Source organism: Dermochelys coriacea, chromosome 10 (assembly GCF_009764565.3).
Source record: "Dermochelys coriacea isolate rDerCor1 chromosome 10, rDerCor1.pri.v4, whole genome shotgun sequence".
Taxonomy (NCBI): domain Eukaryota; kingdom Metazoa; phylum Chordata; order Testudines; family Dermochelyidae; genus Dermochelys; species Dermochelys coriacea.
The window spans coordinates 35585428-35603153 of NC_050077.1; the positions used below are offsets into that span (position 1 = coordinate 35585428).

Consider the following 17726-nt stretch of genomic DNA (forward strand, 5'->3'; position numbering starts at 1 on the left):
GTTCAGGAAGGACAGACAGGGCAGAAAAGGTGGGGTAGTTGCATTGTATGTAAGAGAGCAGTATGACTGCTCAGAGCTCCAGTATGAAACTGCAGAAAAACCTGAGTGTCTCTGAATTAAGTTTAGAAGCATGAGCAACAAGGGTGATGTCATGGTGGGAGTCTGCTATAGACCACCGGACCAGTTCTTCCAGCAACTAACGGAAGTTACTAGATCGCAGGCCCTGGTTCTCATTGGGGGACTTCAATCTCCCAGATATCTTCTGGGAGAGCAATGCAGCAGTGCACAGACAATCCAGGAAGTTTTTGGAAAGTGTAGGGGACAATTTACTGGTGCAAGTGCTGGAGGAATCAACTAGGGGCACAGCTCTTCTGCTGCTCACAACCAGGAAGAATTAGCAGGGGAAGCAAAAGTGGATGGGAACCTGGGTGGCAGCGACCATGAGATGGTCGAGTTCAGGATCCTGACACAAGGAAGAAAGGAGAGCAGCAGAATACATATCCTGGACTTCAGAAAAGAAGACCTTGACTCCCTCAGGGAACTGATGGGCATGATCCCCTGGGAGAATAACATGAGGGGGAAAGGAGTCCAGGAGAGCTGGTTGTATTTTAAAGAATCCTTATTGAGGTTGCAGGAACAAACCATCCCGAAATAATAGTAAATATGGCAGGCAACCATTTTGGCTTAATAGTGACATCCTTGCTGATCTTAAACACAAAAAAGAATCTTAGAAGAAGTGGAAGATTGGACAAATGACCAAGGAGGAGTATAAAAATATTGCTCAGGCATGCAGGAATGAAATCAGGAAGGCCAAATCGCAGCTGGAGTTGCAGCTAGCAAGGAATGTTAAGAGTAACAAGAGGGTTTCTACAGGTATGTTAGTAACAAGAAGGTGGTCAAGGAAAGTGTGGGCCCCTTACTGAATGGGGGAGGCAACCCAGTGACAGAGGCTGTGGAAAAGGCTAATGTACTCTGTCTTCACAAACAAGGTCAGCTCCCAGATTGCTGCATTGGGTGGCACAGCATGGGGAGGAGATGAGCAGCCCTCAATGGTGAAAGAACAGGTTAAGGGCTACTTACAAAAGCTGGACAAGCACAAGTCCATGGGGCTAGATGTGCTGCATTGAGGGTGCTAAAGGAGTTGATGGATGTTATTGCAGAGCCATTGGCCATTGTCTTTGAAAACTCATGGCGATCGGGGGAGGTCCCGGATGACTGGAAAAAGGCTAATATAGTGCCCATCTTTTAAAAAAGGAAAGGAGGAGGATCCAGGGAACTACAGGCTAGTCAGCCTCACCTCAGTCCATGGAAAAGTCAAGGAGCAGGTCCTCAGTGAATCAGTTTTGAAGCACTTAGACGAGAGTAGAGTGATCAGGAACAGTCAGCATGGATTCACGAAGAGCAAGTCGTGCCTGACTAACCTAATTGCCTTCTATGATGAGATAATTGGCTCTGTGGATGAGAGGAAAGCAGTGGGCGTGTATCCTACAGTATTCTTGCCAGCAAGTTAAAGTAGTATGGGCTGGATGAATGGACTATAAAGTAGATAGAAAGCTGGCTAGATCATCTGGCTCAATGGGTAGTGATCAATAGCTCCATGTCTAGCTGGCAGCTGATATCAAGCGGAATGCCCCAAGGGTCTGTCCTGTGGCTGGTTTTGTTCAATATCTTCCAGATCATTAATGAAGATGGCATGGATTGCACGCTCAGCAAGTTTGCAGATGACACTAAACTGGGAGGAGTGGTAGATATGCTCGAGGATAGGGATACAATACAGAGGCACCTAGATAAATTGGAGGGTTGGGCCAAAAGAAATCTGATGAGGTTCAACAAGGATAAGTGCAGAGTCCTGCACTTAGGACGGAAGAATCCTATGCATTGCTACAGACTAGGGACCAAGTGGCTAGGCAGCAGTTCTTCAGAAAAGGACCTGGGGATTACAGTGGATGAGAAGCTGGATATGAGTCAACAGTGTGCCCTTGTTGCCAAGAAGGCTAACGGCATTTTGGGCTGTATAAGTAGGAGCATTGCCAGCAGATCAAGGGACATGATCATTCCCCTCTATTCGGCATTGGTGAGGCCTCATCTGGAGTACTGTGTCCAGTTTGGGGCCCCACACACAAGAAGGATGTGGAAAAATTGTAAAGAGTCCAGCGGAAGGCAACAAAAATGATTAGGGGGCTGGAGCACATGACTTATGAGGTGAGGCTGAGGGAACTGGGATTATTTAGTCTGCGGAAGAGAAGAGCGAGCGGGGATTTAATAGCTGCTTTCAACTACCTGAAAGGGGGTTCCAAAGAGGATGGATCTAGACCGGGGTGGGCAAACTTTTTGGCCTGAGGACCACATCGGGGTGTGAAACTGTAAGGAGGGCTCGGTAGGGAAGGCTGTGACCCCCAAACAGCCTAGCCCCTTCCCCCTATTCACCCTTTCCCACTTCCTGCCCCCTGACTGCCCCCCTGAAAAAACCTCCGCAGGATCCCAACCCTGCTCCCTGTCCCCTGACTGCCCTGATCTATCCACACCCCCGCACCCTGACAGGCACCCCAGGACTCCCATGCCCTATCCAACCCCTGCTGTTCCCTGACCGCCCCAGAACCTCCACCCTATCCGACCGCCTCCTATCCCTTGATTGCCCGCCCCAGACCCTCTACTGCCATGCGTGCCCTGCCACCCCCCCCCCTTTACCATGCCACTCAGAGCGGCAGGAGTTCGCAGCCCCGCTGCCTGCACAGCAGCATGGCTGCGGGGGAGGGGGAACAACATGGGAGGGTCTGGGGGCGAGCATCCTGGGCCGGGAGCTCAGGAGCTGGGCAAGATGGCCCTGCAGGTCAGATGTGGCCCATGGGCTGTAGTTTGCCCACCTCTGATCTAGCCTGTTAAGTAGGTATTGGTTTACATTTTACCTCTTATTTCTTTGTAACCAATTCTGACTTTTATGCCGAATTACTTGTAATCTCTTAAAATCTATCTGTCTTTAATAAGCTTGTTTTATTGTTTATCTAAGTTGGTGTGTTTAGACTGAAATGTTTGAGAACCTTCATTTGGGATAACGGGGTTTGTGCGTATCATTTTCTATTGATGAAATGACAGACTTTCTGTGAGCTTGTATTGTCCAGAAGGAGAGAGCCAGGCAGTACAACAGGCACATTTCTGGGGATAAGTCTGGGACTGGAAGTTTGTTGGTGTCACTCTGCAATGTAATTCAGGAGTGGCTGGCTAGAAGCACTTTTATAATTCAGCTGGGAGTGATTTTGCATGCTAGAGGCTATGTGTGAATAGACCAGAAGTGGTAGTTCTCACAGCAAAGCAGTGTAAAAGACATCCCAGTGTCTACAGTTGAGGGGACACAGCTGTCCATCAGCCCAGATTTTGTCATGGGTAATGTCACAGGAAGCCAAAAGCACTTTATCAACAGGATTTTTACCTTTTTATGGACTGTAAAACACCCTGCAGTGCATTATTTGCAGGTTATTGTGCAAGAATAGTTTGATAGTGTTTTGGTGTATAGCACTGCAAATCTGTAAGAGCTGGTGGCCTATATTATGTGGATTAGGAACCAGAGTCCATCTGTAGTAGCTTGGGAAGAGGCAGTGTCCACCGCAATATGGTGTTGAGCTTTTATCATTGGGTTGGCCTGATGACCTCTTTGTGGCAACAATCTTTGTGCTTTAAAACCATTCTTACTTTTAACTTTTCATTACCATCGCTCCCGAAAAGTCCAAATGAAAAGATGAGAACTGTAGAAGAGATCCATGTTTTGTGGATCAATACACAAAGCACTTCAGTCTGCATGGGACAACGCTTAGCACTTGAATAGTAGTGTATGGAACACTTAAGCCACTAATCTTCTTAAAATTCATGCACTTCATATAAGAAATCTCACTGCTGAAGCTCAATCGAAATTCACAAATACTGGAACAGAGCTGACTTTATTTTTTTTTTAAATTCTTTTGAGTGTTGAAATTAAAGCTCAAAATTGTGTGTGGTTAGGCAAAGATTCAGAAACCAGGAGCCAGGGTGGAATGAATCCATTTTAAGTGTTCTCCTTTCCCCCTACACACATTTTGAGGGGACATTTAGAAAGTTTTAACCTAACTGTATGTGGTAGACAGAGAAGATATACAACACCTCTTCTTGTACAAATCAACTATATCTGTGGGATTTCTATAGTGTTCCTACAAAAGAATACTATACTAAGTATTATACGTGGTGCAGGTAATGATGCCTAAAATTAGGGTTGACTAATTTCCAATATAAAATTCGGTTTTCTGTTGCTTTGTAACTTTTGCCAAACTTTAACTGTTTAGGCTGAAATTTTCCATGTCAGGTGTCTGCTACAGGTCTTTTTAAATTTCAGCAAAATCAGTCCGGCTTGTTTTCAGAACAAGGTTAAATAAAAGCACATTGCTGGGGAGAGGTCAAACGATGACTCCATCTGCTCCTTGCTCCTGTTGTGGGACTCACAGGAAGGCAAGAGCAGAAGTGCCAATGGTAACAGACGCACAGTGAGAGAGAGAGAGAGGGTTATCCCTAGCCCTTGCATGCTTAAGAATTGAGTCCAACTTGAAGCTGTAGAAATGTAGAAAGAACCGTAGTGCTGCCCATCTTGTGGGATCTGAAACTGCTGTTGATATAAAGAAATGGGGAGGGGAGAATTTGGAAAAGGAGGGAGGCCTTCCCCTACCCCTTCCAGCCCCTGATCAGTGCCACCCATTTATACCTGGAGAAGGCCCTGCAAAGTGAAGGTCCCCCCCTTGCTGAAGTAGGAATCCATTTTATCAAGTACATGCTGTCCCTGAAGCAGGAGGACTATTAGGCCAGTGCTAATTCTGTCCTGTAATTAAGAACAGACGACTATTTGGGACTAAATAAAGGCTTGTGGTACAGCGATGCCTCTGGAAATGCCAACCCAGCTATTTTATGTCATTTTAACCTAAAAAAATACAGCTAATGGCCTGCCCCTCTGTGGAAGGGCTGCTTGTACAGATATGTTTTGCTCTCTTGGACAGATTCATAGTACTTGGCTATTGCTGACCCTGACAGTTTCTTGTGTTTACTGCATATTTTGACCACCTTGTTTTTAAAACACTTTGCTTTTAATAGCTTAGTCTCCTAAATGTCAGTCCATCATTTCTTTGGTGAGGAGTTGCTGTCTAAGTTAAACTATATGTCAGTCTTTCTTTCTGAGGTAGCTTATGTTGTATGTGACGGAGAAGAAGGAGCCAGTGAAGGGACGCAAAGAGAGGGGTGACGTACTCAAATTGAGAAGCCAGGGAGATGATCGTTGCAGCAGCATTTTGAATAGATACAAGCAGGGCAAGATGGGATTTGTGAAAGCCAGAGAAGAGCATGTTGCTGTAACTGAGATGTGAGATGCCGAGTCTGGATGAAATAGGAAAGGCTGTATCTGGGGGATTTTATGCAGAAAGAAGTGGCAAGATTAAGACACAGCCTGCACATAGTGATCTAAAGAGGGCAGAATTGAAGATGACACCCAGGGTACAGTTCTGAGTGGCAATAATTATGGTGGTGTCCACAGTGATTGGGAGAGGCAGGGAATGGGGAATGGGTTTGAGCAAAGTAGGAGGTCTGTTTTGCCTCATTGAGCTTCACCTCAATTTGAGTTGGATGTCCAGGAGGAGATAGGCTGGGATGTAGTTTGGACAGAAGACGACTGGTCTGGAGTAGAGGTAGATCTGCGAGTGACTGGCATAGAGATGAGAGTTGAATTTATGTGTGTGGATGAAATTACTCACCTCTGGGTAGAGGAGGAGAAGAGAAGGTGGAAGGATGAAGCACAGAAAGTTTAAGTGGGAATAGGGAGCCTCTGAGCGATGTGCAGAAGGAGCAATTGGGGAGTTAGGAGAGGACAGTCATGGAAGCCAAATGAGCAGACAGAGTATGGTCGAAGGTTGAAGAGGAAAAGGGTGGGGCACTGGTTCTGAGCTTTGGCCAAGAAGAGGTCAGGAGAGACTTTGGTGAGAACAGTTCCATTGGGATGCTAGGAGTGAAAGTCAGATTGTAGGAGGCCTGGGGTGGAATTGAAAGAGGAGAACTCCAGATTGTATATTCAGTGTGTGACGGTGCTCCCCATAAGGCTTTATGAAAATATACTTATAATGTATATATGACATAACTAGAATGTGTTTTATGCTACATATGCCAGGTAACATATCTCTGTAAAGGTTATGATCTACTGAATCTATTAATCCTATTTGTATGCATGTATCATTTTTGTATTAGAAGTTATGAATATTAGCTGCATACTTGTTTGATTCTGAGTAGGTTTTAGTGAAGCAGTTGGTCAGCTTCCTGAGAAGACTATTCTCAGTAAATTCCTAGTCAAGAAGCCATTAAGCCAACAACGAACTTGGAGATGCCAATCCATATCTGAGCTTTCCCAGGAATGTGGCTTGGGTGGTAAGAAACTCAGTCATGCATGGACTTGTGACTTGTGCAGGTGACTCCAAAACTCCATTTTGTAGCTGGACTTTGCATAGGAGATTGGAGGGGGTCTCCATGCACAGGAGAGTCTATTTAAACCCCTGGGAGACTCTTCCATTTTGTCTTCAGTTGGCTAAAGAGAGAGCCTCTCCATGCCCAAGGATACCTGAAAGAAACTGGAACAAGGGACAGTAACTACAGGGGGTGTGAATGATTGCTGGACCCAGACTAGAAGGACACTAGTCTGTAAACCCGATGAAGTGAGCTGTAGTTCACGAAAGCTTATGCTCTAATAAATTTGTTAGTCTCTAAGGTGCCACAAGTACTCCTTTTCTTTTAGTCTGTAAAAGGAAGCTTACTGGGTGAGGATTTTATCTGTATTCAGTTTTATTACTGTACTAAGACTTGCGTGTTTTATTTTATTTTGCTTGGTAATTCACCTTGTTCTGTCTGTTACTACTTGGAACCACTTAAATCCTACTTTCTGTATTTAATAAAATCACTTTTTACTTGTTAATTTAACCCAAAGTATGTATTAATACTTGGGGGGGGGGAGGAACAGCTGTGCATCTCTCTCTATCAGTGTTATAGAGGGTGAACAATTTGAGTTTACCCTGTATAAGCTTTATACAGGGTAAAATAGATTTATTTGGGGTTTGGACCCCATTGGGAGTTGGGCATCTGAGTGTCAAGGACAGGAACATTTCCTAAGTTGCTTTCAATTAAGCCTACAGCTGTTAGGGGAAGTGGCTCAGACCTGGGTCTGGGTTTGCAGCAGGCTAGCGGATATGGCTCAAACCAGGCAGGTCACTGAAGTCCTAAGCTGACAGGGCAGGAAAGCAGGAGCAGAAGTAGTCTTGGCACATCAGGTGGCAGCTCCCAGGGGGTTTCTGTGATCCAACCGTCACACAGTGAACTCAGAAACTAATGGGAGAAAGAGGTGTGGATGGAGGGACAAGTTGAGTCAAGGCACCTCCTGTAAACCAGAGATTAAAGCATGTTTGTTCTGGGGGGTGGGGAGGAGGAATAAGAGGGATGAGAGTGGGTGTGAGAGAGATTGGAGATGGGATGGAGTCACTTGGCCAGGTGAAAGGTTACTGGAGAGCAGATGAGAGAGGATAGGGAGGAGGGGAGAGTTTGCATGGGTGTCCCTGGTGTCATATCAACCATGTGTACATGCTGGTTAATGCCAGTGCCCTTTCTACTCTAGTACTCCCACTGTTGCTGCTGCTGCTAGTGAAGCTGTGCTGCTAGTTGCGATAGTGGGAGCATTTCAGAAACAATTCTAGCCTAGGCAAGGTCTTATACCATGCTGATTTCATGCATGAGTTCGTACATACATGTGAAGGTGGTGTTCATGGGTCTGGAGCACCTAATAAGCAGTTAGGTAGTTCTTTTGTTTTTCTGTTCATTTAGACATGAATTTGAAAGCTTAATGCAGCCTATTGTGTTTGAGGACAGGAAGGCAAGATCTCCATAGAAACCCTTAGTATACACATAGTGCCGTATGGGAGGAAGGGGGGGGCAGAACCTGCCATAAGAGGAAAGATGATGAGTTGAGTAGAAAACTCATCCATGGTGTTCGCTGGTTTTTGGTTGTTTTTCTTTTTGTCTTCATTGTCTGCTTTCTGCATCTTTGCTGGTAGTGGAGAAAGTAGCCCTGAGTTGGAGGGATGTGAAAACAAACCTGACTCCTAGCGATTGCTTCTGGAGAATGGAGCAGTGGAAAGTGTGCAGTCAGCTATTGAGGAAACCTATACATTTTTTTTCTTGCAAAGCTCTTTGTAGTGGTGCTACATTTTCAAAGCACAAATCACAGTAAGAATAGAATATCTGACTGTTCAGAGAGACCTCTCCAGCATACCAAGTCACAAATAGATGGGGCAACTTGCATCCATATTCTCCACGCAACTAAATAAGATACAGTGTGTTGGACAGTGTCCCTTCATGTAACTGAGCAAGCACAAAGGGTGGGATCAGACAGCGTTTGAGCCTACTGAAATGATGACAGAGGCTGAGTGTAGCAGAGATTTTGTTTTTTAATTGTGCAGGGTTCCCATCAACATCTCAAATTGTGCATATATAACATCAGGCTCTCTTAATCCAGCTAAAAGCCCACCCTCACCCCCAACCTAAAACCCTCCTATTTCAGCCTAACACCCCCCCCCCAGAAAAGCCCTGAATAAGTAGTTGTGCCTGGAAGCATGCATGGAGGACCAGTAGGTGCTTTGTCTTAGACTGGAGAGAGGAGTAAATTTTGAATCAAGAGCTCTTTACTGAGGCTGTGTTTACTCTAGACTTGTAAATTTCCCCCCCTCTGCTGCTAGCAGCAGTGGGAGCAGTATTGTAGATCAGACTTCAGTATTTCAGCCACCATGTTGCCTGACTCAGCTTAGAGCAATTCTAGATGATAGTGGTAAAAGGGCTGGCAGCCACCCAATTCCCAGCTGCTTGGCACAGGTCTGATCGCTTTCAGCTCAACACTCCGTATATTGTTAACTCTCTTGATACCCACATAGAGATGGGGCTCTGAAGTCATAAAGGGCTTTTAGTAATAGAAACTTTCACCATGAATTGCACCTGGAAACTAACTGGAAGTCAGCACAGTCTGTGGAGCATGGATGCAACGTGCAGTCTATGCAGACCACCACTAAATGGGCCACTGCATTCTGTTCTAGCTGCAGCTTCCAAATACTCCAAGTCTATCCTGAGTTAAAATATGTTGTAATAATCCAGAGGCATGAATTATAAGGTCCAAATCTGATGACATCTCTCCTCATCCACCTACAGATGTCAATATTAATAGTATATTTTAGAAGGGCTGCTCACTCCTTCACAAAGATCAGCCTTCTCCCCACTCATCTTTGAGACTCTCTCAGGTCACAGGTTTCAGAGTAGCAGCCGTGTTAGTCTGTATTCGCAAAAAGAAAAGGAGTACTTGTGGCACCTTAGAGACTAACAAATTTATTAGAGCATAAGCTTTCGTGAGCTACAGCTCACTTCATCGGATGCATTTGGTGGAAAAACAAAACGTTTTGTTTTTCCACCAAATGCATCCGATGAAGTGAGCTGTAGCTCACGAAAGCTTATGCTCTAATAAATTTGTTAGTCTCTAAGGTGCCACAAGTACTCCTTTTCTCAGGTCACAGTCTCTGCCTCGTGTGGTTGGCAATGAGAGCACTTTCCTTGGGTTTTCACAGCTGTAGAAGTCAGGAGCCCACATTGCCTTTTTCAAAACTTGAAATCCTGGAATGATAGAAAGTTGAGATGGAAAAGCTCTGTTGGGTTATCTGCCCAATCCAGTTCAGGATTGTTCCTTGCTACTGGAGATTCTCAAGTGCTTTGTCCAGCCTCGTTTAAAGCAAAGCTGCATATAGAGCTGAGTAACTAAAATCGGAGAGAGAAACTATCTCTGGTAGGAAAAGACTTTGAATTTTCAAATAACATGGGGGCTAAAAATGAGATAAAGAAAACACCGTCTTAAAGTGCCTTTTTACATGACCACTTTATTTGCCTAGGAGGAGGAATGCTGGCTAGCTGTCTCATTATTAGCATACTGACTAGCTCTGGCTGAGTACGTGATAATCTCTCTTTGATTACAAAGCAGAATCAAAAGACTAAAACCGCTGGCAAAAGAGAACTTGGCCTGTTCTGCTCCAAGAGATATTACAGACGTAAATTGCACACAGGAGCACCTTTCATCAGTTGAAGGAATGATCCTGCCACGCTCTCGCACGGGAGAGCACATAATCAGACACCATTTGCTAAAGAACATGTTCAGGCTTGTTCCTCACTGTGATTTATGGTGTTGCCACTAAAAGCCACACATCCAGGTTAAGAGAGGACTGCTTTGTCAGAATGTCATGTGTTGCAGGCTTCCTCTAAATTAGATAGCTTTACAGTCCGTAAACATAGGCTGAGGATATCCATCAAGCCAGAGGTTAGCAGTACAGTAGTTGCTCCTAGAGCCTGGATTCGGTGCGTGTGCGTGTGTTTATATAATGTTCCATTTTTACTGGCCCACTGAAAGGGCAGCATTGATGGGTTTTAGGGAAGGTTACTGCAACTCTTGGTGTTGAGTGAGTTAGGGCGAGTAAAAAGGGGCTGGGAGGAGAAAGGTGTAAAGGCAGGGTTACTATATGTCTGGGTTTTCCTGGGCAGAGCCTTTTTTTTTTTTTTTTTTTTAAATCCTCCGTCCAGGTGGATTTTTCAAATACCAGGCAATGTCTGGGATTTTTATAGAACAGTCTTTGCAGCTCAGAAAGAGCCCAGATTGGTCTGTTTCCTGATTAGTTCCTCCCCACCTCTGCAGCTGATTGGTCCATCCCCCTGCAGCCACAGCTGCTGGATCCTGCCCACCCAGGCCCCAGTCCGGGTGAGGAGGTCCTGCTGGGAGGTGCTAACTGATGGCTGTCACTGCGTCCTGGGCTTGTGCCTGCCACCGTGACAGGGAGTGACACTGCCCCCCACCTCCAGTGAGCACCCCCATTGCAGGTACCCCCCTCCCCCCCAATACTGCTTCCGCTACACACCCCTCTCCAGCTCTTCCCCACACCCCTCTGGCAGCGTTCTCTTTTTGGGAACCTGAAATATGGTAGCCCTAGAAGGAGATCCGGAGTCATGGAATAATCGGGCCTATTTTTAAGAGGTGTTTGCTCCTTTTTTAAAAGAAAAAAAAACCCCACTTTGAAAGAGTGGATTAAGTAAGTATACACTGCCTTTGTAATGAGTACGGCAAGCTAGCTAAACCAGGTATGCACATTTCAGCCCAGTTTTCCCACCACGGGCGACTGAGTTCCTGCTGCTTGTCAAGTTTCTGTGCACCACAGTTAATGCTGACGCACTCCTTGGTTTTGCTGCTCTTAAAGATCTATTGATAGCAGTGAAATATTCTTGTAAACATCGCTTGGTGGTGGCACTTTTGCTAGGATGCTTTTCTTCACCCTTAGGGTAAAAGCACTATTCCCCAGGCTTTTCAAATTGCAGAACAATTTGCAGCCATAGAACTGACTGAAAGCAACTTGTTTAGGTGGTGATTATTTGTGTTGCAGTAGTGCCTAGAAGCCCCAGTAGAGATTGGGACAGTCCCTGTCCCGAAGAGTTTTCACTCTAAATAGACGAGTCAATGGATGGGAAGGGAAATGGAGAAGGGGCTGGGGAAGAGTAATTTGACCATGCTTACACAACAGATAAGTGACAGAGCTGGACTCCCAGTCCAATGTTCTGTACTACTAATAATAATTAATAGACCATGCTGCCTTCTACTCTTAATAACAAGTCAAATCTATTAATAGCAAAAGCTATTAACATTTTCTGGATAGATGTTGAACTTGTGCACACACACAAGTTTTTGTTTTTTTTTTAAAGGCTTATGCTATGACTAAATAAGGAATGTACTCTACAAAGGTGTTTACACATGTTCCGTCCTGGTGGCTGTATTGAGCTTCATATGACTTCTAGAGAAATCTTAGTTTGGACTGAAGCCTAGAAGAGATATGAATTGGCTGTGGAGTCAGTTTGCTGGAAAATAGTTAGCTTAAAGAACACATGAACATAGGCTGTGCTTTCTGCTTTGACCATCCTCCTCCATCAGTTGTGAGGGGAGAGCCCCTGCGGCTCCCAAAATACAACATGATTGGAGAGCTTTTCTGAAACACTATTGTCCATAATGATTCCTTGCCCTGGTTAACATCATCTGAGTTAGACAGCTTTGATATGTGTAAGTTCAAGAGATGTGATCCTGCTCCCACCATTTAATTTGAGCTGACAGGATTGGGTATCTTACTTTAACCCAGTGTTTCTCAACCTGTGGGAAGAGTCCTAGGTATCGTTCAGAGGAGTGGGGAGGACTTGTTCAGAAGGGAGCGTTTGGGCTGAGAAAAATTCTATGATCCCAGATCTACTCTAATGTCAAGATGCTCATGTTTTGGGTAAAGTGGTTCAAGTAAAGCCCCTTGAAAGCTATCCCCTGTCCCTGCCCTTCTGTCTCGGTGGCTCCTGATGAAGCTGCAGGCTCAGCAGCAGCCTGCTTTCTTCACCAGTCCCATGGCAGTCAGTTCAGTCTTGTGTAGAAGTGATGGATTCCCCTGCACCCAGCAGCATGTAGTCTTCCGCTGAGTAGGAGAATGGGGAAGTGGGAAGAGGTGGCATTGTCAGGGAGAATAGCAAAAAAAAAAAAAAAAAAAAAAAGCTAGTGACCAACAATAACACAGAAGAATAAAGAGCGAAGAAAACGTGCAGAAAAGGAGAGATGGCAGCAATTGTGCTAGGATGTGTTTGGGGGCGAGGGGAACGTAACCCAGATGCCAATCTGCTTCAAGGTGCGGAGGACACCAAGGCTCTAATGTTGGGAAGCACTTTTTTAACTGGATTAATCCTGTGACTTTGGCTGCTCTCAAACTGGGATCTTTAATAATGATGATTAAAAATCCCCCATCATAAAAATCCCCCTCTGTTGAAAATTAAGTCCTCTCTCAAGTCTGCCCTGCAACTATCGGCTCTCACAGGGACACGCTCTTCATTTTGGGGTTCAAATCCTCTTCTGACTTCTTTCCTCCCTGCTAGTAACAGCTGACCTTTTATTTTCTGTGCTTTCAGATTCTGACAGCCAGTTGTGTGAGATGGGGTATACCCATGAGGAGGAAGCTTCTGTCTGTCCTGATGAGTTCGATGACTTCGTCACGTTTGAGGCAAGTATTAGTAAACTAAATAAGGGCATGAAAACTGGGGGTGTGTGTAGTCTGGGACTTGAAATACATAGGCAGTCTGACTTGTGGAGGTGCTGAGCCCTCACAGCTGCTGTTAACTTCAGTGGGGATGGTGCTCAGAATCTCTGAAAGCTGGGCCCAGTGTGACATGTTAAACACAAGCACTGTTCTTGATAGAAAATGGCACTTACATGAAAAGTCTGATAGCATCCCTTCGGCTTACCCTTTGTATTAGAATCCGTATTTCTGCCTGCCAGACATCAATGCATGTTGCTTTGGTGCTCAGAGTTGAAGAAAGCATTGAACGCTCATAAGGTTTTTCCATCTCTGGCCACAAGCTGCCAGTGTGTGTTGTGTTCTTTGTGGGAGTGATGCCCCTTGTGACAAAAGAATGTTAGAAGCATGGCAAAGGTGCGTTGCTGTGGTTGCATTAGTTTTGCCACTGGGGATTGTGGCAACAGAGATCATGAACCCAGTTCCAGGAAGTACTCACTATAAATACGCCCATCATGAGCCTGTCTGCTCCAATCTCTTGGAGGCTGTTCCTAAACAGAAGGATGACACGGAATATTTTGGATGTCATTCATTGCTGTGTTGTCAGCTAAAGGCAGAGCAAAGGGCAGTGTGATTTCCCCCCCCCCCCCATTTTATTTTTGTTGTTGACATGGAATGTTCCATTTCAAAAAGCAAATGATGCCCTTTCCCCTTGGCCCTCCCTAGTGGGAAGGATTAGGCCATTCCATTTGTCTCTTGCTGTTTGCTCTCCTTGTCTGTAAATGAGGCTGCTGTTACCAGGACATGCCTGTCAGCTTTAATTGTGGGCTTTTTGTTCTTCTCCAGTTGGCAGGTGCACTGGGTGCCTTCCAGACAGCAGCAGCAGGAGGGCCACCATAATTACCCTCTGAGCAAACACTCTCCTGCTTCCACGAAGGCCCAGCTCACTGGGTGGTTTAATTGTTTTTCCAAATCTGTATTTTAATGTTTCCCAATATAATTCAGTATTTCTTTCAAAGTCTTGCCTGATGGTACCCCCTGTATATGGTGCCCATGCTTGTTCACTTGCCTACCAGACTGCCCCAGCCTTTAACAGTCTAAAATGGAAGACTCCAGGGTTTGCAATATTGAGACTCCACTGGATAGGTCAGGGTCTCAGGGCTGCTCTGTGTTTACATAAAAATATGCCTGCTATTGCTTGATCACAAATAAATATACAGCCCAGAATGCATTTTCTTAGTCTTGTATTTTCTTCACTAGAGGGCTAGGCACTGCTCTTTTGAGTTCCCTGGTAATACACCTGACACTGATCACCTTTGTTCTGCCCTTGGTCATTAAAAATCAACCACTGGCTGCCTTGTGCTTTCAAGACAGTAAGTTTTATATGGCACTAACGTGTCACTTTGAAGACCCTGGTTGGTATAAAGTAAAATCAGAATAAACTATTCCTATTATTTAACCTCTGCTTCTCCCACTTCCAGGGCATTTACTGAAGCAGCTTGTTGGCTGGTTCCCACTCTTCACCAAAACCACGGATACTTGCTCTCCAACCTTGGAGGAATCACTTCTGTTTCCCTATCTGTAGAAAGGGAACAATACCAGAGGCTTGATTGATGTTTGAGCCTTAAGTTCTTCCATTGGGAGGCTTCCCTTAAGTGTAAAGTTATGTATTTGGAGTCTGGGTCTATTTTGCACTCTTTATGTGCAAAATACCCTCATTGTCTTGCCTTGTACTGTGTGCAGGAGATGATACAAGTACACGGTTCACCATTTTGCTTGCTCTCTTGGGTATTTTGAATAAACTCACAAATACCATTGCTGTATTTAGCAAGGTGACAGCAGCCTTTTGACTTAGAAACCACAATTTATACTTGGGACAGGGTAGGAAATGCATTTTCTCAAATTCCTCTTCCAGTTTGTTCCATTTGTTCAGCATCACAAATGCTTCTTACCTCTGCTGACTGGGCTAAGCTAAATGGGAGTTGCAGCTGCTTCTAACCTTTTCTCTGCTAATAGCCAGCTAGAAGATTTAAATATTCACTCCCTGGATTTGACTGATGGCTCTGTTGCACTCATACTGTTAATGATCTTAGCTTATTCTATAAAGCTACTGCGAGCCATTGTGGGGATGAGTCTGTCTTTAAAGGGAAGGGAAATAGAGCAAGAGCACTTCCTAGTGGCTGTGTGAGAGTGTTGCAATTAACCTGTTATTGTGGGAACAAGTCCATACTGAGAAGTTTAGCATGCCCTGCTGGAATTACTGTGTCACTTACATGTCAGAATAAAAACATCATAGAAGGAAAATGAATGGCAAACCTGCAGCTTGCTTTTTAAAACTGAGAATCCATTTCTGGGGGGTTGTATTTGGGGTAGCTTTCAGCTGATCAGCCCAATGTGTTTTCGAATGTATTTGGTAAAAATCACCACCGTTGTCTGACGCACAACCTGAAATAATTTCCAATCTATAAAGAAAATATAGATTACAGAGCCTCTGCAAATGGGAGCATGATAGAAAGATATTGCTCAGTTTTGCAAGTGTAAAAGTACATCTTTTTTTTTTCCTTTTTCTCTTTAAATATAGCTGATCAACAAGCCCCTGGTATTATTTTATTCTGCGCATCCTGCAGTGCTATACTAGCGAAACCTTGGACTGTTTAGAGGGGAAGCTAGGGAAAAAGCCAGCGAGGAGTGCTGGCACAAACAAATGTGCTGTGAGCTTTCTTTGATGTACCCTGTAAGCACTGTGCTGTTCTGCTAGTCTGAGCAAGGAACTATGGATTTACATCCTGTGGTTGTATGGAGGAGCTGCCCTAGAGAATTTCTAAGGCAGTATAAAACACACAGACATAATCAAAAGCCTCTTTCAGGCTGATCCAAGTGATAAGAGGGAAGAAAAAGAAAAAGGACACAGACTTTCAAAAGTCCAGACGTTTGCCTTAGGCATACCGACTCTGGTGTTCCAGTGAAAAGTACCTTGTTTCATGCTCCTGTTGGAACTTCCCTGTGTATATGTGTGCAGCAATCAAACAACTTCGCAGCAATTTTTTTTGTTTACTGGGCAAGGCAATGCAGTTAGAATTGTCATTTAAGATGATGGCTTTCTTTAGGTTCCCAAACATGCAAATCAGTACACGAGGTTCTAGGCTGTGGATTAGATGAAGGTGAGCACGTTTCAAAAGCAGTTATGTCCTTAAGCAGGGCAAAGGGAGATGGGTAACATCTAGCTTCCCTTGCTCTCAGTTGTCAGAGGTCTGGTTTCAGAAGAAATTTCTTACAGGGGACCTGCAAAGGAATGAAATGTCCCTCTTTTTGTCCTCTATGAGGCACAAAGGAGTCAAGAAAACTCTTTAAAATATATCTTAATCTCTTGCTTATTTTATACTTCCCTAATTTTACTGGAGCATTTAATAAGCATCATACTCTCCCTGCCCTTAGACGAAGGGGAAGAAGTACTGAGTCCTTAAAAGAAAAATCTTTCTTCCCAAATGTTTGAATTAAATAGGTGTAAACAAAAGTTATAAATAGTCTGAATAAAAACTCCTTCCCTTTTTGTTAATAAGGTTGTTCTTCTATACTCTTCTTACTTGTTATATCATAATTCTCCTAGTTCTTCTTCTTCTATGCGTAAGCGGGGGAATGGTCCCGCTATTGTGGGGAACTTTCCTGGCTTATACAATACCCTGATGAAGTGGGCTAGCAAAAGGATCAGAGTCTTCGCTTCCACTCCCTTTATCCAGAGGCCTCCTCTCCTATGTGGCAGAGTCCTCGTAACCCCTACAAGGCTGGGCCCAGGATTCCCGGGGGGCTTGACCCCCAACTTTGTCACAGTCACTTAGGGCAGGGGTGGACAACCAACGGCCTGGGGGCTGCATCCGACCTTCAGATGCTTTAATCTGGTCTTCAAGCTCCTGCTGGGGAGTGGGGTTCGGGACTTGCCCTGCTCTGCCTGGCTCCCTGAAGCAGTGGCATGTCTCCCCTCTGGCCCCTATGCATAGGGGCAGCCAGGGGGCTTCGCACGCTGCCCCTGCCCCAAGTGCCACCCTCACAGCTTCCATTGGCTGGGAACCGTGAGCATTCATGGCCCGCCATACAATTTTCATACCCAGATGTGGTCCTCAGGCCAAAAAGTTTGCCCACCCCTGGGCTATGGTGTCCCCACTTCAGGGTGCTCTCTCTGCACTGCGTGCTTTCCTGACCCATTGATCATTACATACAGTTCAAAGCAAATACAATTGATTAAACAGCAATTAATTTTTAAAAAAAAAGGATAAAATGGGAAAGGTCAAAGGAAAACACGTCACCCTGCTCTGTGGCACTGGGGCATCACAACCAGCATCTCTGGAATGTCAGGGCAGTTCACAGTCTGTTCCTCACAAGTCCCAGGCCTCCTGCTCAGGCCCTGGCTGTGCTGCTGGGATGCTGCAGGTTGGATACTTGCTCTGGTGGTGGCCACATTCTCTCAGGCTCTAGATGGCAGGACCCTTCTTCCCAGTGTCGCCCCCGCCCCATCGGGGTTACGATTCCCCTCCAAGTCTGGCCTGTAAGGTCTTTTGGCTGGGGGCATCTCCCTGCACTGGG

General features: G+C 45.1%; 1 protein-coding gene across 1 annotated transcript in view; it reads left to right on the forward strand.

The window, feature by feature from the left end:
• RAB11FIP3 (RAB11 family interacting protein 3) overlaps window positions 1–17726 on the forward strand; it is a 177127-nt gene that overhangs the window by 84820 nt on the left and 74581 nt on the right. The window contains 1 exon segment of the mRNA XM_038419921.2: window positions 13045–13136. Coding sequence (XP_038275849.1) covers window positions 13045–13136 — 92 coding nt within the window.